General features: G+C 41.4%; 1 protein-coding gene across 1 annotated transcript in view; it reads right to left on the bottom strand.

Moving 5' to 3' along the window:
- LOC126392328 (proprotein convertase subtilisin/kexin type 4-like) overlaps positions 1 to 19,209 on the bottom strand; it is a 227,053-nt gene that overhangs the window by 172,859 nt on the left and 34,985 nt on the right. The window contains 3 exon segments of the mRNA XM_050047662.1: positions 2,206 to 2,311; positions 8,132 to 8,235; positions 15,245 to 15,326. Of these exon segments, the coding sequence (XP_049903619.1) occupies positions 2,206 to 2,311; positions 8,132 to 8,235; positions 15,245 to 15,326 (292 nt within the window).

Below are 19,209 nucleotides of genomic sequence, written 5' to 3'. Positions count from 1 at the left end.
TGTACCTGCTTAGTGTAATCGATCAGAATTAATGCAGACTGATTACAACAGGATGTCATTAACAGATCCTTTGGATCTCCTACAACCACAGGTGCTCAGTGATAAAATCAAGATGTTGATGGCACAATTTCGCTCTGAATAAAATTTTCAAAAAAAAAAAAAAAGCAAATGCACATCTAACAAAAGTTGACAATCTATCGATCACTTACATGGTTGACAGTTATTTTGTGTGTTTGTAATTTAGGAATTGGATTACTCATGATTACATTACTGTGCACCAATAGTGGTTTGTCGGTACATGGGTGAAAAAATGGTTCTTAAATGTACACACATTCTCAGGCACAAGAAGAAATTCATAAATCTGATTTTTTTGCATAGAAATAAGCATATGCAAGTTTCTTGCAAATAAAATGTGCATGTGCACATTGGTAAATGAGGCACTTGATTTTATTGAGCTCTGCTTTTAAAAGGTCATGCTGATGTCCATAGAATACAGTAATCAAATTAATCTAATGCAGATATATCTGATGGTGCCATTGTGAGACAAAAGTCTGGAAGACGAGAGTCAGAAGCAAACCCAAACACAGGCATACAAATTGAAGGTGGCATGGTGAATGTGAGCCGACCTCTTGTAGAAGGCCGACCTCAGATGCCAATTACATTACCTCTAAAACAGAGGGATTGGATTGAAGGGTGGAGATAGAGAAGGTGGGAGGAGGAGGGGTAGGCGGGGGCGCTTTCACTCAAAGAAAAATAATTTATTTCATTGTGATATTAAAATCAATAGGCATCGATTGAAAGGTGGCTAAAGGTGAGCGTGTACATGATCCTTCAGCTGTGAGAGGCAGACTGTCCGAGAGGGAGGGAGGGAAAGAGAGAGAGAGGAAGGGAGGGAAGGAAGGAAAAAAAAAGAAAAAAAAAGAAAGGTGGCCAGAGGAAGGAGTCACCTCCTAGTTAACAAAGAGGGAACAGGAAAAAAGAAGAGGAAAAGACCAAGAAAATGAGAGAAAGAGAAAGAAAGAGACGGAGAGAGAAAGAGTGAGGGAGCTCTTGCCCGGTGGAATCAATACAGAGAGGTGGAGCAGAGTACAATAGCCTCAGAGGAGAGGAGATTCAGTGGTGCAAGTCTAATACTCTCTGTCTCACACACACACACACACACACACACACACACACACACACACATTAACACACGCACTCGCCCCCTCTCTGAATCCTTTTTACTCTTGCTTTCGCCTGACATTTCCCTCTATATCCTTCCTCTATTTAATTTCTTTCTCTTTTTCTCTCGCTTGCTTGCTCATTCTGTATCCACCCTCCATCCCTCGCCACCAATACCCACACACACACACACACACACACACACACACACTGAGTAGCTGTCTGTATGCAGAGGGATGCACAGCAAAGAGAGGGCCCTCTGTCCACAACATTCCACCATAATAGCAGCATCTTTTATCAAAAACAGACAGCCAAGTGAGAATCAACACACATGCAAGCAGATAGACATGCATGGATGTGAGTGGAGAAAAAACACACCCCATACAAATATGCCATTTCTTAGAATAATGCCACTTTTATAGGACATTTTCTCAGAGTCCACTGTCACACACATGCTGCAGAGTCAGAGCCACTTAGATGCAAAAAAGAGTGTCGCATGAACACTTTAACACACACATACAAAACAGCACACTCCAACACTACTCCAGCTCTATCAGCACTTGAGACTAGTGAGGCTTCAATTAGTTCTTGATGAATGAGCCCATAAGATGCCGCTCTCTCATTTCCCTTGTTGCCAGATATCCCAGCAATCAGAGAGAAATGAATTCTCATTGTGGCGTGACTGAGACGAAGATGACGGTGGTGGCGGTGGAGGTGGTGAAGAAGGGGGGAGGCACTAACATAAATCATTCACCCTCTCCACAGAGGGCCAGAGTTCAGATTCATCACACCAAACTTGACAGGTCTTTGCCAATCTCAAATTGTTTTGGATAGTCGCAAACTATTGCTAAGCACGAGTCCTGTTACAAACTAATGTTTTGTGTTTGTACACATTCCTTATGCCACAGTGTTCTTATTTTGGCCAGAAACTCCACATCTGTATAATTAATCTGCAGTATTTAATTTTAATTTTAAGGCATCCTGTACCTGTGTACCTATTTAAAGATTCAGACAGTCTGTGTAACAGTGAAGGTTAAGACTCACCATCGTCAATGATGCTGACCACTACTCCATTACCGGTGATGTCGTTCCTCCAAACTGGCATCACATTCAGGTCAAACCCGCCGGAGTTGTACTCACCCTGTGCAAACTGACAACACACATAACAACATTATCACGACTCAAAAGGTTTGATGTTTATTGTAAAACATGACTCCAAATGCAACGCTCATTAACAGTAAGTGTACATGTAAAGCCAATGGTTATACAAACACAGTTGCCAAAGCATTTTCATTGGACATTCTTTAGTTTGTTGTTGTTGTTTTAAATTTGCACCATTTTGTAGACTTTTTGGTTTGGTAAAACGGAGGTTATATTTATGCATTTCAGGCATGAAATTGCACTTGTGTTTCTGCCTGCTCGTTGCTGTAGAGCATTTATCTGCATCATCCTCCTCTTCCCCTCTTCCTTTTCCACTTCCTCTCTTTAGATTGTGGCATGTATTTCTGACGTCTCCTTTGTTCCATTTCTGCCATTCCTTACCTGTCCTCTAAATGCTGTTGCAGCTTTCCTGGTGAGCCTAACTGCTCAGGCAGACATGTAACCCCACCCGCAGATACTATTTTCTTTTTGATATATTCATCCTGCCTCAACCTCCTCTACACATTGCGCTGTAACGTAGTGCTTTATCGTCATCCCCTCAAATAACTGATAATTGAATCAGAAAAAACATATTCACGTCGGATTACAGTAACATATGTGGGCTTGAATCCTGAGTTTGTAATAGCTGTTACATTGTTACACTGCGTTACCTGATGGTGCATCACTTTGCCACCTCTGCAAAAGTACAACCTTTGCTGTGCCAATAGTAACAAAGAATGTTGATAAGGCCTGTTGTAAATGGTGCTCTCTACACTTGAAAAACAGTATGAACATTTCTCTCTCTTCAAAATGATGTGTTTACACTTTAGCCATGTTGATGACAGCAGCACTTGTTGCCACAAGTACACTTTTGCTTGTAAAGGAAGCAATTTTAATATCAATTCTAATTTGGCAAAGCACCTGTTTAACTCCTGCAAAATCATACATTTACAGATATTCATAGCCTTTGACTGCTGTGCCCTTATTCATCTGTTATCTACTACAATTGTCCTGTCCTGTAGCAGTAGTAGTTTTTTGGTGGTCTACGTATTGTATGTGAATACACTTTCTGCCGAATCTGCTTTGCCTGCATGGATGTACACACTGGCTGTAAATTTAACATGTTCATGTCAGAGAATGTGTGGACACCCTTCTGTATTAGTGCACTTATACACAGTGTGTGTGCCCACAAGAAGCCCAGAGAGTTCATGAGGAAGTCACACAGAGAGATCTTTCATCCTTGCACTTGAAACCACAAATCCACCCACCCACCCTCAAACAAACACACACACACACACACACAACACAGGCATGGTGAGGCAAAGGAGCCATCGGTACAACTCCCATGAGTCTTGGTGGCCCCACAAACTACATACATCCACTTGAAAACACTAACACCTTCATACAAATATAATCACACACACTGTAACCATGCAACTTACAATGGTGCAGATGTACACACACAAACTATACACTTAAAAAACACAACAGATACACACACAGATAAACACACACCCAAAAAGGCAGTGAACAAACTGTCTTACCAAAAATGTCAGCAGCTGCCCACACACACACACAACCAATTTGATATTCAAAGTGAGTATTTCAAGAGGCTTCAACTCTGTTGTTGTTATCATGATGAAGAGAGAGAGAGAGAGAGAGAGAGAGAGAGAGAGAGAGAGAGAGAGAGAGAGAGAGAGAGAGGGAGGAAAGGAGTACACAATGGGGGGAAAAAGACGGCCCAGTGGGGGTAGGGCGTGTGTGGGTGTGTGTGGGTGTGTGTGTGTGTATACTTGCAAATCTATCTAACAGTGGACCTCAGAGGCATTACACATTCACCGACAATGTCCTGACATGCTAACAGGAGACGTTTTGAAGGTCCGCTATTCGTTGTGCTTTCAAATATGCTAACATCATCAGGTGTAAGTGTTAAAGTTCGTAATTAGTACTGCCCCTGCAGGCTGGAGCAGGGATTAAACGACTCACAAACATATTTTTTTCCACACTTTATAATGTGGATTATCACTTATACAATTCGTAGTATCAGTAAATTCTGACGGGCAGTGTACTGCTTGTGTGTTACGTTAAGAGAAATGTTACTCATCGCTGCAATTAGACGTTAGCTTGTTAACGTGTTGTAAAATATTTCAGTGGAGGCTTTGACTGCATCCCTGTTGCTATGGTTACTCATCTTAGTTACAGGCTGATACAGCCAGCGCATTTATTTGGAACGGTGAACAGACAGTTTCACTGGAAGTACTTAAGAGGTGTCCTGTATCAGGCAGTGATGGACATCCTGCAGCCAATCAAAAATAAGGAATTCACCCAGACTATGGAAGAAATGTTGAAAACAATAAAGTTAAAACAATTACTGAGAGACAAAAAGAAGGTCTTTGTATCTATTCAGTTTTTGTTCACCACAGACTGTTTCAATGTAGGCTATGAAGGGTCTTCCTTTGATCAGTAGACATTAGTCAGGGTTGCACAGTCCACTATTTGCAATTTTTTTCTACAAAAAAAGCATTCTTGCATTTATATTAAAATAAATTGTCTTGTTTAAAGAGACAACAGACAGCATTTTTTCCTAAATATACCATTATGAAAATAATGTGGGTTGCACAGGGTAGTGGCCACATTAAAATCAGACTATCAGCGTTTACATAGGTTACTTAGTGGCTTTGCAATCTTTGTAATAAGCTTCTGCTACCGGGGGTGAAATTTCGTGGAAAAAAATCTGCTTTACGGCAGGAAACCCGTCATGTATTGCAAAACTGGTCGGTCAGCCAATCAGGGACTGGAGCTGGTCCTCATGAAGAGTTGGGCATGAGATAGTTGAGTCATGAGCACAATGGCAGACGGACAAAGTTTGGAAACAAGTGAAAAACGGCCTCCCAAAAGAAAACAAGCTCCTCTGTTTGAGGAGGCGAGGATGCACAAAAAGGAGAGTGATAAAAGGAGAAGAAAAACAAGAGTAAACCTCAGTCAGGCGTTCAAGAGATGGAGGGAGCTCCGTGACCAAAGAGGCTTCAAAACCGATGTCCAGCTAGCTTTCTTTCTAATGGATCAGTAAGTAACACGGCTAAATGTTAGCTAGCTGAGAGAGGACTGTACTGTACTGGCTGCTAGTTAATTCCTAGCTGGCCAGCATNATCCTATCTGTTGCCTCTTTAAGTTACAAGTACATGGTCCACACTTGGTTGGTGTAGAATGATAGTCCACTGTTGGTGATGTAGGACTGTGTGTGTGTGTGTCTTTGTGTGTGTGTGTATGTGAGAGAGACTTTGTGTGTCCATGTGTATGTTTGTGCATGTGTTCGGGGGGTTGCATCTAGGGAGCAGTGCTGCTTTGTAGTGTGTGAGAATAAAGCAGATGAATGGAGGCAGCTAGCAAGCAACGTCCACCAGAGCACGAGGACCGGCCCTGGGGAGTGCACAAACACACACACACACACAAACACAAACACATGAAGGGTACACAGGCACACAAATGTGCAAAAAAAACAGACGCACACCTTTGTGAACTAAACCCTCAGTGAGGCATCTTGATCGCTGACTCACTTTACACACACACACACACACACACACACACAAAGTGAAAGCCAACAACACAAGCTTCACACTTACACACAAACATAATCATGCACAGAATCATAACTGTTCTCTGAAACACTGGAACACAACCAATCGTACAATCCTATCTCACTAGCGTGTGTATATGTTTGCACACACACACATACACACACACACACACACACACACACACACACACACACACACACACACACACATATGAAAATAAATATCATGTATAGAGTTGTGAAAAACTTCATATGCAAAACAAGAGCACAAAACACACACTTTCTCTATGTAGAAGACACAAATGCAAACAGTAACCACAAAACAATCTCTCTGTCTTTATCTTAGCTGCCCCTCAGCTATAGCATACAAACACACTCTCTCTCTCACACACACACACACACACACACACACACACACACACACGTACATCATCCAGAGCAAGCACGTCCAGGATGCTGTATGGATTTTAGCAGCTTTGAACAAGCTCCTCTGGAGGAGCTGGACTTAGCTAAAGCAAGGCTACAATAGAGTCCACTTGCCTTGTGTGTGTGTGTGTGTGTGTGTGTGTGTGTGTGTGTGTGTGTGTGTGTGTGTGTGTGTGTACTGCTCACCCATGATATACACACCTGCTTTTAGCAAACATACACACCATGATAGCATACACACACACACACACATGTATATACACACATCTGGTCCTGGCAGGCTACCAACCCTGAGCAGATTACTGACCCTCAATCAATATCCACGTCCACCAGAGGCTGATTAAACACAACAGAACGAGAGCAGGGAAGGAGGGCAGGAGAGAGAGAGAGAGAGAGACAGATAGAGACGTGTTCTTAACTTGAGTTTAGGATGATTATGTTCTATTGTTTAGTTTATGTAATCAAGCTATATAGTTAGGGTTAACTATATTGCATAACCTGTTTTGCATCTTTTGAACAATTTTATGCATCATACTGTGTTTCATAAACAATCTCCAAAATTTAGAGCGGTGACTATTTGCAACAAATCACACTCACGCAGAAAAGCTGTGTCAGATTTTTCTTTCTGCTTCATATTCCCCCTCATCTCTCCTCCTCCCTTCCTCCATCTATGTCTCTACCACTCTCCGCCCCCATCCTGACTCTCACCCCACCATCTTGCCCCGGGAGCTGAGGTGTCAATCAATCTGTTGCCGGTTGCCGTAGTGAATCCCTAACCCCGCCTCTCCTCCTCCTGGCTCTGTCAGATTACACCCTCGCATGTCAGTCAAACACATCCGCCGTGTTGATTGGCTGAGCCCTGCCGCCCTGCTATGTGAGTGTGTGCGTGTGTGTATGTTGGGATACATGGCCATACCATACCGGAAATCTATTATAAATACACGGAATTTTGCTGTTGATTATATTTTAGCAATGTAAGAATTATTGAAATTCAAGCTTTTTGTGTGAATCAGACACAGTGGACAAATTATGTAATGAGTCATGGTAACACAAACACACTTAAAGGAACAAAAAATAAAAATACTCGATAAAATGTCTCAGTAAATGCTTCAAACAAGCAAAGTCTGGCTGCACTGCTACAGGCTCAGCCAACTATTGTATAGATGTAAAGAGGTTGTGCATAAAGCACTCTTATTAGTAGGACTTTATGTAGGGAGTGGTACATCTGCCCGGCGAACAACGACTTAATTCAAGTGCATAGAGTGCATGGATATTACAAAAATAGGAAGTTATCTTTAACAGTTACATAATGAATGAACCCTAAAAAGGGCTGTAAATGGTGCCACTGAATAAGCTGGACTGAGGCTGATATTTTGTGCGAGAACTTTACTGTAACAAATACAACATTTTTATATCCAAACACACTGGTTTTTGTACCGCTGTTGTTGTGCACAAACACATATCGGTCAAACCACATGAACAGGAATCTGCTGAAGGGATGAGCTTGTCTTGTTGCGGCACAGTTTGTGTGTCAGTGTTGCTCCGAGCCTCATCAATCCCCGACATCTGTCTCAGTTCAACATGGACAACCCCCTTCACCTCATCTCTCTCTCTCTTTCTCCCTCTCTTCCTTTCTCCATAATCTGCCTACCTCCCTCTATCCTCCGTCTCTCTCTCTCCAGTCACACATGAAAGCCTGCCTGACTTATGCCTGTCAGAGGAACATTCTTCACCATGAGGACAAGAGCTGAGAGGAGAGAGAGAGGAGGCTTCCAGATAAGACCAATGAACACACAAACACACACACACACACACGATTACACCCACCAGTTCCCACTGCATGGGCCAGAGCGGGTCATTGAAGGTGAGGGACTGGTCACTCTTATTCTCCCCAGGCTGCCTGTCAGTTGTAGACTCTCTCCTCCCGGATCCTGCAAGCACACAGACCCATCATTTGTGGATGTGTGTGCATGTGTGTGTGTGTTTTTTCTTGTTTTGAACTCTGACTTCAGGAAGTCCCCGGTCTCCAACCAATGGTGAAAGGCCTCCCAGATTCCCCTTCTCTCCAGTGAGGTGGAATACTGCCGAAAGATTACCATATCATTAGCATATAATTAGCATCTCATTACGGTGGCACAGCTTGGCTCGCTGTCTGTCCATGTGCTATCAGCTCATCAAGGCCTGCACCTTTCTCTCCATAAGCTACGTGCACTCGCTGCTACTCTCTCGCGCTTTCTTCACATTTTCACCCCTCCACAGCCTGCATCTCTCTACCACACACTCACTCTCACATGATGGATATGAATCAGTTTGTTTCATAATACACTGTATGTACTGAAAAATTAATTATCACACTAGTTGTTAATGGGAAGCTCTGTTTCTGAAATGACCTTAATAAGACAGTGCACACAAACATGCATGAATATATTCCAAGCATTAGTATTAATTAAGGGTGTAATGCTACATGTATTGATCCTGAACCATTCAATTTGGTATGCAACTTTCTGTGGTTCCTCTGAACCGAGTAATTACCGACACACATAGGCCTTTCTAGCCCATTTTTGGGGGTGAAATTGAATCCCAGTGCCTCAAAAATGGTTTGATCCACCCAGTCCCTCCCACCTTTCCCCGACTCAGGCTCTGAGCGCTCTATCTGCACAGAGCAATGCGCTGCCTTCTAGAGTGGGTGATATGCAGTAGTGGTGTAAGTACCTGGCTTAAACCAGGATATGTGGCACATTTCTTAACTTCTACCACTCAATACCAACACATTATTATCATTACCAGTCCTCATTTTTGCTATTTTTATTTATGTATTTGCATTATATAATACAGACAAGAAGGAAAAAGGCAGAGACAAACATTGAAAAAGTCAGTTACTGTTAATGTGTTACATGTTGTGCATTGCATTTCAAATAAAAGTCCAAAAAATAAGTCCAAGATCCATTTTGGGTATTTTTGGTACCCACTATAGGGGGCTGGTTTACTCCAGAAACATACATACTGTTTATGTGTATGTTGAGGAGCTGCTGTATCAAAATGAGTTATCCTCCCCCAGAAATTAGGGTTACGATATGTTTCTTTTATGATTCCAATCCATTCCTCTTTTGCTGTGGCTCAGCATTTAAATAACCTTTATCAGATTTGATGGTTTAGTCACAGACTTTCCCAAAAAGTGTTGTGACTTTTCTTTCACAAATGTGGGAATGAAATTGAGTTAAAATGTACAAAACAGTAAAATTTATCTTGCCTGTCCGGGCAGCTCTCTGGGTGCTCAGCACCCCTAAACCTCTGATCCTAGAATTGCCCCTGCTGACACATTTACCTACTACACTTTAATTAGGTCTAGTTCTTCGCATGTGTACAACATAAATTCTTAAATTAGTTTCCAGATGTACAGTGTAATTTACATACAGAGTGCTGTGTTGGAAAAGTTACTTTTGAAATTTAACAGGTTAGAGATTACTAGTTATCCTGTTTAAAATGTAATGTGTAATGTAATTGTTTTAAATACTTCATCAAAGAAATGTAACTAAATTTTTGCCCAGTTTAAAACATTTGATAATAAAGAAATAAAAAAAATGAAGTAATTAAAATATTATTTACTTTTCTAATAATATAGCTAAAAAGTCCTGCATTAGTGTTGCACTTAAATTTGTCCCAATGGCTTTGCTGATCCACATTTTCCGATAATGTGCCAAAAGAAGACATTCCTGCACTGCGAGAAGATGCAAAGGAACAGAATGAATGTTATATCCTACATGTAAGCCTCTCTTAACCACCAACATTGTGATTATTAACCATAACTTCATTACATTTTGTCTCAGTAAATGTGGCTGATTACAATTACATTTATTTTGTTTGGTTTTTTATTTTAGGGCGGCTGTGGCTCAGAGGTAGAGCAGGTCGTCCAACAAACGGAAGATCAGTGGTTCGATCCCCGGCCCCTCCAGTCTGCATGCTGAAGTGTCCTTGAGCAAGACACTGAACCCCAAGTTGCTCCCGATGGCTGTGTGTGTGTGTAAATTGGTGAATGTGACTCATACTGTAAAAAGTGCTTTGAGTGGTCGGATGACTAGAAAGGCGCTATACAAATGCAGGTCCATCTACCATTTACCATTTAATGTAATTGCATTCTTCTGTTAGATGTAACTAGTTACCATCCAATACTGGACACAAATGAGTAACTTGGGCAGGAGCAGTCTCTGATCTCATTTAGATCCATTGTTTCAGAGTTCTCTGGTTTCCAACAAGAGCGATGGAGTAGACCAAAATCTATGTGCCAACATTATTTAGCCAAACTTGGGTCTCTGGAAACACAAACAATTATATTTGCTAAATCTTTCACAACAGCATCAGTGTGAATATATTATGGTTTACAGTTACCCAAATCGATATCAGACCCAGGGATAATTAGATCCAACCCAAAGTGTAAGAACAGACGGAGAGGGAACACCGATACCAGCAGCACCATGATGCGTTTTTAATTAACATCAGACGTGGTCAAAAAGAGCAGAGATAAAGGACTAATATCCAAAAATAATTTTTTTGTATTCTTTAAATTAGAGATGTCCTAGCTAGGCTGATCCTAAAAATTGGTAGGATCAGGGTCATTTGGGGTGTATTTAAGAAAGATCCATATCAGCTAAAATAACGCAGATCAAATGCAGGTCCTTTCTTAACTATACCCTACTGTGTCCCCCACAGCCTGCTAATGATGCAGCACTGGTCTACAGTGCCTATAGCCTACAGTGTGAGCACAATCTAAGTGTGTGAATGGGGTGGCAGATTGTATCAGCTTGCACTAATTAACGTATATACCATGAGTGACTTGATGGCAGAACAAAATAAAACTTGTCTGTTGTTTTGACTGTAGTCAGACGAAGATCTTATGTGAAGGAGTAAAGTGTACTCTCTGTAATCCACTCTGTAATACCACTGTACAAGAGGTGGACCTAATGTTTCTGTTGTCCGACAAGTCCAACAGAGTAAGATATGCATCTTCTCTCTGGCTGTTGACGTTATGTCGCCTCTTCCAGTAAAACTTTCAGTCATATCTATAATTAAAGCTCATCAACGTAATAAGTCTGAAGGAGGACCTCAAGTATTCATTTGAGATTAGGTGTACCAAAGTCTGTTATGATTAAATATATATCTGTCAATGTGTCTGATACATATTCAATCAATATTTCGGTAAGCACACAAGTATCAGATCGGACTGGCAAATATCTAATATCAAAGGACTTGGATCAGGACTGGAGCCAAAAAAACTTGATCAGGACATGCATTCTTTAAATACTTATCTATCAAAATAGCTGAAAAATACTATTTTCACCTCCTGCACAAGATAATAATTTCACTTTTAAAAATCATCATCATTTAATAGCATAATTATTACTAATAATACAGACAACACTCTCTTTCCTTCTGATCTATTCAGGTTTTAGATTCACACACAGACCCAAGACACTACCCAAACCGATTAGCCTGAGTACACCTTGGAAAGGCCAATAAATAAAATAAATAATTCATCATTTCATTCCTTTTCTTTCTTGATTGCCGCGATTGAGACGAGAAGGTCTATACCAGTCTCAAGTCTGTGAATCATCTATGTAGCTAAAGCCAGGGGGATAATTAGCATAGCATAAAGACTAGAGACAGGGAAAAACAGCTAGCATGGCTCTTTCCAAAGGTAAAAAAAAATCTGCCTATACCACCACCTCCAAAGCTAACTAATTAACATGTTACACCCATAGTACCAATACTGGTCTTACTAATTGTATCCTGTGCTTTAATAGAGCTAGGAGTCCATAATGAGGCTTTTTTACACTGCCAAGAAACTGTGTTTGGCATGGAAATGGTCATATTTGAGATATTCAACACTGGCACACGGTATTGAACATTGGCAGCTTCAATCTAAAAAATACTAGTAAGAAGCATTAGACTTGAAAAGTTCACATTGGTCAAAACATACAAGTACACTTTCTTTTTCTCCTGTATGCGAATGCACATGCAACTGCACTGTTCATCCACCACGTCCTTGCTTTTTCATCTTTCTCTCTCTCTAACTCGCCTTTATATCATCTATCAGAGCAGAGGCTGAGCGACACTGTGAGGATGATGAGAGAGTGAGAGAGACAGCACCGCAGCAGGACGTGAGCCAGTACATTCTTGTGCAAACACACCCACCATTTCCCAATGCACACGCATACACGCACGCACGCACACACACACACACACACACACACACACACACACGATAACGCATAATACACAATAATACACATATGGCTGGACTTAAAGGTATACATATGTATGTATGATGTTAATATTAATAACAGACATGAAACAGCTGCAGTTGTTATACTGGTTTCATCAGCGAGGTACGTCATCATAAAGGTCAAAACTGATATCTCAAAGGCATTTAGGAAAACATATGTAGCAAACACACATATTCAAGAAAGCCATATGCTCTTACATTTAGGGCTGGGTAATATATCAGTATTACAGCAAAATCATGATATGAGAGTAGATATCGTCTTATATTTTTGATATGGTAATATCATAAGTGATGTCTTTTCCTGGTTTTAAAGGTGGGATTACAGTAGAGTGAGGAGATATTCTGAATTTACCAGATTGTTCTTGCTGTTCTATTATTTGCCTTTTCCCACTTAGTCATTATACCCACATTACTGATAATCCTTTATCAAAAAATCTCATTGTGTAAATGTTTTTTTGAAAGCACCAATAGTCAACCCTACAATGTTGTTGCAATATCGATGTCAAGGTATTTGGTCAAAAGTATCGTGATATTTCATTTTCTCCATATCGTGCAGCCCAACTTACGTACATGGATAAACCAAATACTGTAAACATTTACAGCTGTGTTTATATACACCTCAGTTATTTCTTTAACTCTACATACCAAATGCTTTCTGATACAATTCTAAAACCAAACTTGACATGAACACCACCTCTAATTTTGAGGATGTAGACTTTTACTTTGGTAAACTTAGTGTGGGATGAAAAAGAATTCAGTGTGTTATTCATGACAACTAATATAGGAAACATGATGTTACAGTTTAAAAGTATAGCATCATGCCAAAACAACAGCCACAAGTGAGCAATGTCATCTTTACAACTCTTTTTGCAACATTTGGTCATATGCTTTCCTGTTTTAAATGTATACAACTGAATGTAATGTGATCATGAGACAATTACAGTGACACACATTTGCACAAGACTATTCTGAGGATCAGTGACTTGTCAGAAATACTAAAGTATATTATTGAAAAAAAAAAATGTGTTAAGTGTGAATAATTACATTAAGTGTACAACAGGTTAATTCTTTATGGATATTTAATTGGACAGTTGAGACTTTGTAATAGGTTAGTTGTCATTGTAGCCATTAATTCTGTTATGTGTCTGAAATAATTGCTAGACAAGTTGAACAAACCATTACAAACTGAAGAGGTCAAAATCAAAAAGTATTCTTTGTGCGATATCAAGAATTGTACTCAACAAAACTGAGTACGACAAAATGCACCTCACACAGCCAGACACAACAGACTAATGAGAAAGTAAAATTTGTGTTGACAGTATTGGTGGTGGTGTTGGTAGGAATTACCTGGTAAATATGTGATAACAGGAAAACAAATATTGCAGATTTACCACAGCAGATAATACAGTGGAATTGCTCAAAAGCTCTGCTGGTGTTACCTCCACTGCAAACTAATTTTGTTAGGTTACACTTGGGCTGTAGCTATCCAAATCCTGGGGAAAGCACAATGTATTTACTTGAAGTATCTTAAGGCTGTGAAAACATGGGAATTTACTCACTAGATCTTCAGTTTTGTCACGTTTTTAGTTTTTCATCTGTGTGTCCGCACACTATGAATTCATAGTATACGAACACACCCTGGGGTACACCTCTACATCAGTGTAGCAAGGTGAGAAGGTAACCCTTATTTTTTCAATCAGCTTCTTATAATATGTATGATGGGGTCCTACATGAACACACAATTTTCTGCCGGAAATAGAGCAGTTCTTGATATTTCATGTGCTACTTCTCTGTGCTGGGAGGCACTCAAGTACTTTTTTACGTCGGTTGATACTACTTGATTGCACCTCTATTTAGACTGTTTTAAAGGTCCAGTGTGTAGGATTTAGGGAGATATATTGGCAGGAATAGAATATAATACAATAAGTATGTTTTCTTTAGTGTATAATCACCTGAAAATAAGAATCATTGTGTTTTCTTTACCATAGAATGAGCCATTTATACGCATCTACATGCGGAGCGGGTCCTTGTCTGCAGATATCTACCATGTTTCTACAGTAACCTAGACCAGACAAACCCAACACTGGCTCTACATAGAGCCATTCACGTTTTTGTATCAACCACTGTAGTTAGAAGCCCCTTTGCATCGGACAAACACTGAACAATAAATACTGAAGGAATTCTAACCAGAGGAAGTTTCAGCTGGTTGCAAACTGCGGTCCTCACTGATAGATGCCACCAAATCCTCCTAAATCACACACACTTGACCTTTAACACTCTGGTTATGATAAAATGGAAATTTGTTTTTGATTAAAGACGTTTTAGGGAAAAAGAAATTCAGAAATAGCTGTGAAGGTGTTTGTTTATGTTGCCAGGCCACTGTCAATCAAACTGAAATGAAAGCACACCCACATCGTCCAGATGAAGCAAATTAACCAAGTTAAGTTAATGAATGACGAGGTTCTTCCTTTCTGAACTTTAACTTAGGCTTTTTTTTGTGTGGTGAATAATTAATGTTAGAGGAAAATACTTTTGTTTGTAGGGGCTTTAACCCACCGGAGGTCAGCAAAAACAAGACTTTCAGTTGGTGCTAAGTTCCTCTTTAAATACCTGACACGGTGATGTGTCACTGGAAAGAAGTATGTTAACTGAAAACTTACTGTGAGTGGTCCTGTGGTCCAGTCCTGACACAGGAACCCTCTTATCTCTATAATGACTGTGCTGCCTCTGCACCCAGTGAACCTGGAAATCATAACACAGTAGTAATGTATTACTTTAAAATATTAGACATTTAACTTTTAGTCTGTTGCATTCACTTCCCTTTGAAAAGTTTAGTGTCCACACCTTTGCTTACTCAACAGATGCTCATGTACTACAGCTCTCACAATCTTTAGCCATTTCTGAAGTCTTATTTTGGCTTTGTGCGGCTATTTGTCTCGGATTGTGGATTAACGATGATAAAAGTACATCAGTGAGAAGTGCGGAGAAAATGAAATATTTTGCTCTATTCTGTTTCATTCCACTTTGAAAGAGAGGGAAAATCCATAGCACAGGGAGAGTTGGGTATCTTTATGGAGGAGAGTAAAAGGTTTCCTCTTCATTAGTTCAAAGAGGACTCGCTCGCTCTTTCCTTTGCAGTTCCATTGTCCTGGGTTAAAAGCAACGAAAACACCCCCGGCCTCACCTACACCTCTGTCCTCCACAGCACACAAGCACATGCACATGCACAGACACACACACACAATTTCTTTCATAGGCCTCTGCTTGCAGCTTTGATCTGATAAGAGGCTGGTCCTTGTGAAGGTGGGCGCACTAAATCAAACAACAGATCACAGACACACACGCACTCACACAAAAACACACATATCAGTGTCAGGCCACTATTGTCCTCTTACACTTAAATCAGAGTGGAAGAGGTTGAAAATAAATACTATTGAGAGGCGGCTGCAGTCTTTTATGTCCTAAAAGCCTGCTTGCTTTATTCCCCCTTCATGTTCTTCAATTAGACTCAATTAACAAGAGCTGGTCTAAACTACCCAAGGAAGACGGGGGTAGGGTAAGGGGGGCTGATAGACCTAAGAACACTTCATGTGTGATATTAAACACAGAACACCTCAGACAGGAAGTACATGTGATACATACAGTATACAGTTCTGCTAATGTACTCAAATTGGTGTTTATATTAGGCTGATCATAACTGCAACTACAAGAACTGGTATTTTTCTTCAAATGTAATCAGAATTCATGACGCAACATGCAATACTGTAATACACTCAACCCCCCCCCCCCCCCCCCCCCCTCTAAATTTCCTTTAACTAAACAAAGACATACACACAGGCAACAAGGATGTGACTATGTGTGTGTGTGTGTGTGTGTGTGTGTGTGTGTGTACGACTACCTTGTAAAACCCCTCCAGCCCCTCCTCTGGAGGAGCAGCCAGGACACGGTGATCAATACACATGATAGGGAGCTAATCGCTCTCTGTCAAACCAGGCCCTGCCAGCTACTAATGGCACACGCTCACTGGGGAATGTGTGTGTGTGCGTGTCTGTGTCTGTGGGTGTGGGCCTTAATGGCAGATTGAGACTCGTTAGGGAGTGTTGCTCAAGGTTAAACTCAGGGGACGAGGGGCAATTGACCACACTGTCTGTGACACTGACCCCTCCACTGTCAGCGCATTCATCATCCAGCTGTGACATATAGGCAGCACATACACACACACACACACACACACACATACAGATAAAAAGTACAGATAAGTCTACATAGCACACACAATGCACTGCAAATGACATCACCAAACAGAAGCGCACATTTTCTGAGCAGAGCTTATTTCAGTGGCTGCCTAGTACATGCTGTAATACTAAGTATAGTGGTGTAACTTCAGTGTCAAATGCAAAAGATGCTGATATTTCTCCCTTCAAAATAAAAGCCTGGTTAAATAGAAAGGGAGACTGATCGAGCCAATGACATTTGAGATCAGTGAAAAGAGACAAAGGCAGGACTATGAAAAAAATAAACCTTATTTGGAAAAATTGTTTTCCAGCAGTGAGGAAGAAAAGAGCCGTGGAACACTTGCATGATTGAACGGCTGAGGTAGAACTGACAGAGACACAATGTGAATGCGTGGAGGAGGAGGAGAAGAAAGACAGTAAGATGGAGGGAGTAAAAGTGCGTGCGTGAATGTGTGTTTGCCGACATCCCATGAAGAATACACTGTATGTGTGTGTGCACAAATGTAGCTCTATAGAAAAGAAGTGAATGATTGAGGAAGGTGGTGAGACAGAAAGTGTGTGTGTGTGTGTGTGTGTGTGTGTGTGAGTGCACATAATACTCCCATGTCTCTATATGAATGAGTGGATGTGGCGAATGGCAGGCAGCTGCAGCAGTGTGATACGAGCCGAGTTGCACAGATATCAGCGCTGACATTTTGGGCTTCGCTACCCACCCACGGCCCCCTGGGAAAGTGATGGCGATGGCAGCGGCAGTGGCCGCATGCCCCCCCAACCCCACCCCCCCTTCCCTCCGCCTGTCAATCACAGCGCTGAGCCTCCTGAGGCTCTGTCGGCCCCGGCCTGGCCCTGGCTGGACCCATGATGCCACGCAGCAGTGAACGCGCCACATGACCAACCGGCACCCAGACCCTGATGCACCGCTGATCCCTATCTGGACCTCAACCCCCCGTCACCCTCCACCCCTACCCATCTACTCTCTGCCTCTTCATTCAATCTCTCATCTCTGGCTGCCAGGCTGATAGCCCTGACCACAGAGAGGAAAAAGACAGGGGAGAGGGAGTGTGTGTGTGTGTGTGTGTGTGTGTGTGTGTATGTTACAGCAACTAGAAGATGAACATTGAAACAAACACAGAGGCACGTAAAAAAATTGAGTGAGCTCTACAGTCGCGAGCAGCAAGGGTAGGGAGGGAGAAATTGCATACATTGAAAGAAAGGAGAAAGATAAGAAGGAGATACACTTTGGCCCCTCCTCTAGCCTTCTTTTAGGGCACCTCTTGGCCTCCTCTCCCTCCTCCTCCTCACCCTCCCTGCCTCCGCCCTCCCCACCCACCCCCGGGCCCTCTGGTGTGTTGCTCACTCCATTGTGTCAGCCTTCAGAAGTGCTCAGTTTGAGTGGCAGGCCGTCACAGATCAGTTCCCTGCTAAAGCGGCCCGGCAGGCCAGGGTGACGGGCCAGGAAGGGATCTAAGTGGGGTTTATCAGCGCTTCTTAACGCCTCTCCGGCTCCCTGACACAAAAGAGAGGGGGTATTAAACATCTAAAGCAAACCAAAAAGCGTGAAAGCTCCTTATAGGGCCGCGGGATTGCGGATGTGACTGGAGTCTTTAAAAAAAAAAGAGAGAGAGAGAAAAAAAAGCAAAAAATGTGGAAAAAAAAAGAAAGAAAACTAAGGAGAGAAAAAAGCACACAAATGCTTCAGCAGTGAGGAAGCATTGAGGGAAAAATCAAACGTGTTTTCTATCCCGTGTGGATAGAAGAGTGGGTGGGAGAAAGAGAGACAGAGACTCAGAGAGAGAGAGAGAGAGACAGAGAGAGAGAGCCCATCTGTAAAACTAGCTAAATAATGCTTTCTAGCTCACCACCTGTTTTGTTTGTGAGGCTTAATGTAACAGCCATATATATGAAACTCAAGGATATTACATTTAAAATTGAACATTAAAAGTAAGTACATTCGAAGTACCCAAGTATAAAGAGAATATGGGCTCGTCAATGACAATATAAAGACAATAAAGCTTCAGTGAATAATTTCAGTCTGAGAGAGGTTGAATTTTCACACTCAAATCTTCTCCGTAACAAACATTCAAACACACAAAGTGGTTTCCAGACCTTCCATCACATGGTGAACAAAGACCAGGTGTCAATACCAACTTTTTAAACAATGTGGATCATTAACAAAATTAAAAGAAGCAAAAGTGAATAGACTTTTTTCACAGTAGACACTTCACATGTCATTGTAAGAAAAACACAAGTCCTGCTAACAACATTAACAATGCCTTATTTCTATCTAAGTGTCGCTGTAAGCTGTGACAGAAAACCAGCATGCACAACATCAGACCCCTGAAACGAGCTCGCCTAAATGGAATGCAGTCATATAATGTTAATTACTACTC

The sequence above is a fragment of the Epinephelus moara genome, chromosome 6, assembly GCF_006386435.1.
Source record: "Epinephelus moara isolate mb chromosome 6, YSFRI_EMoa_1.0, whole genome shotgun sequence".
NCBI lineage: Eukaryota > Metazoa > Chordata > Actinopteri > Perciformes > Serranidae > Epinephelus > Epinephelus moara.
This window is presented reverse-complemented; position numbering and strand designations above follow the sequence as displayed.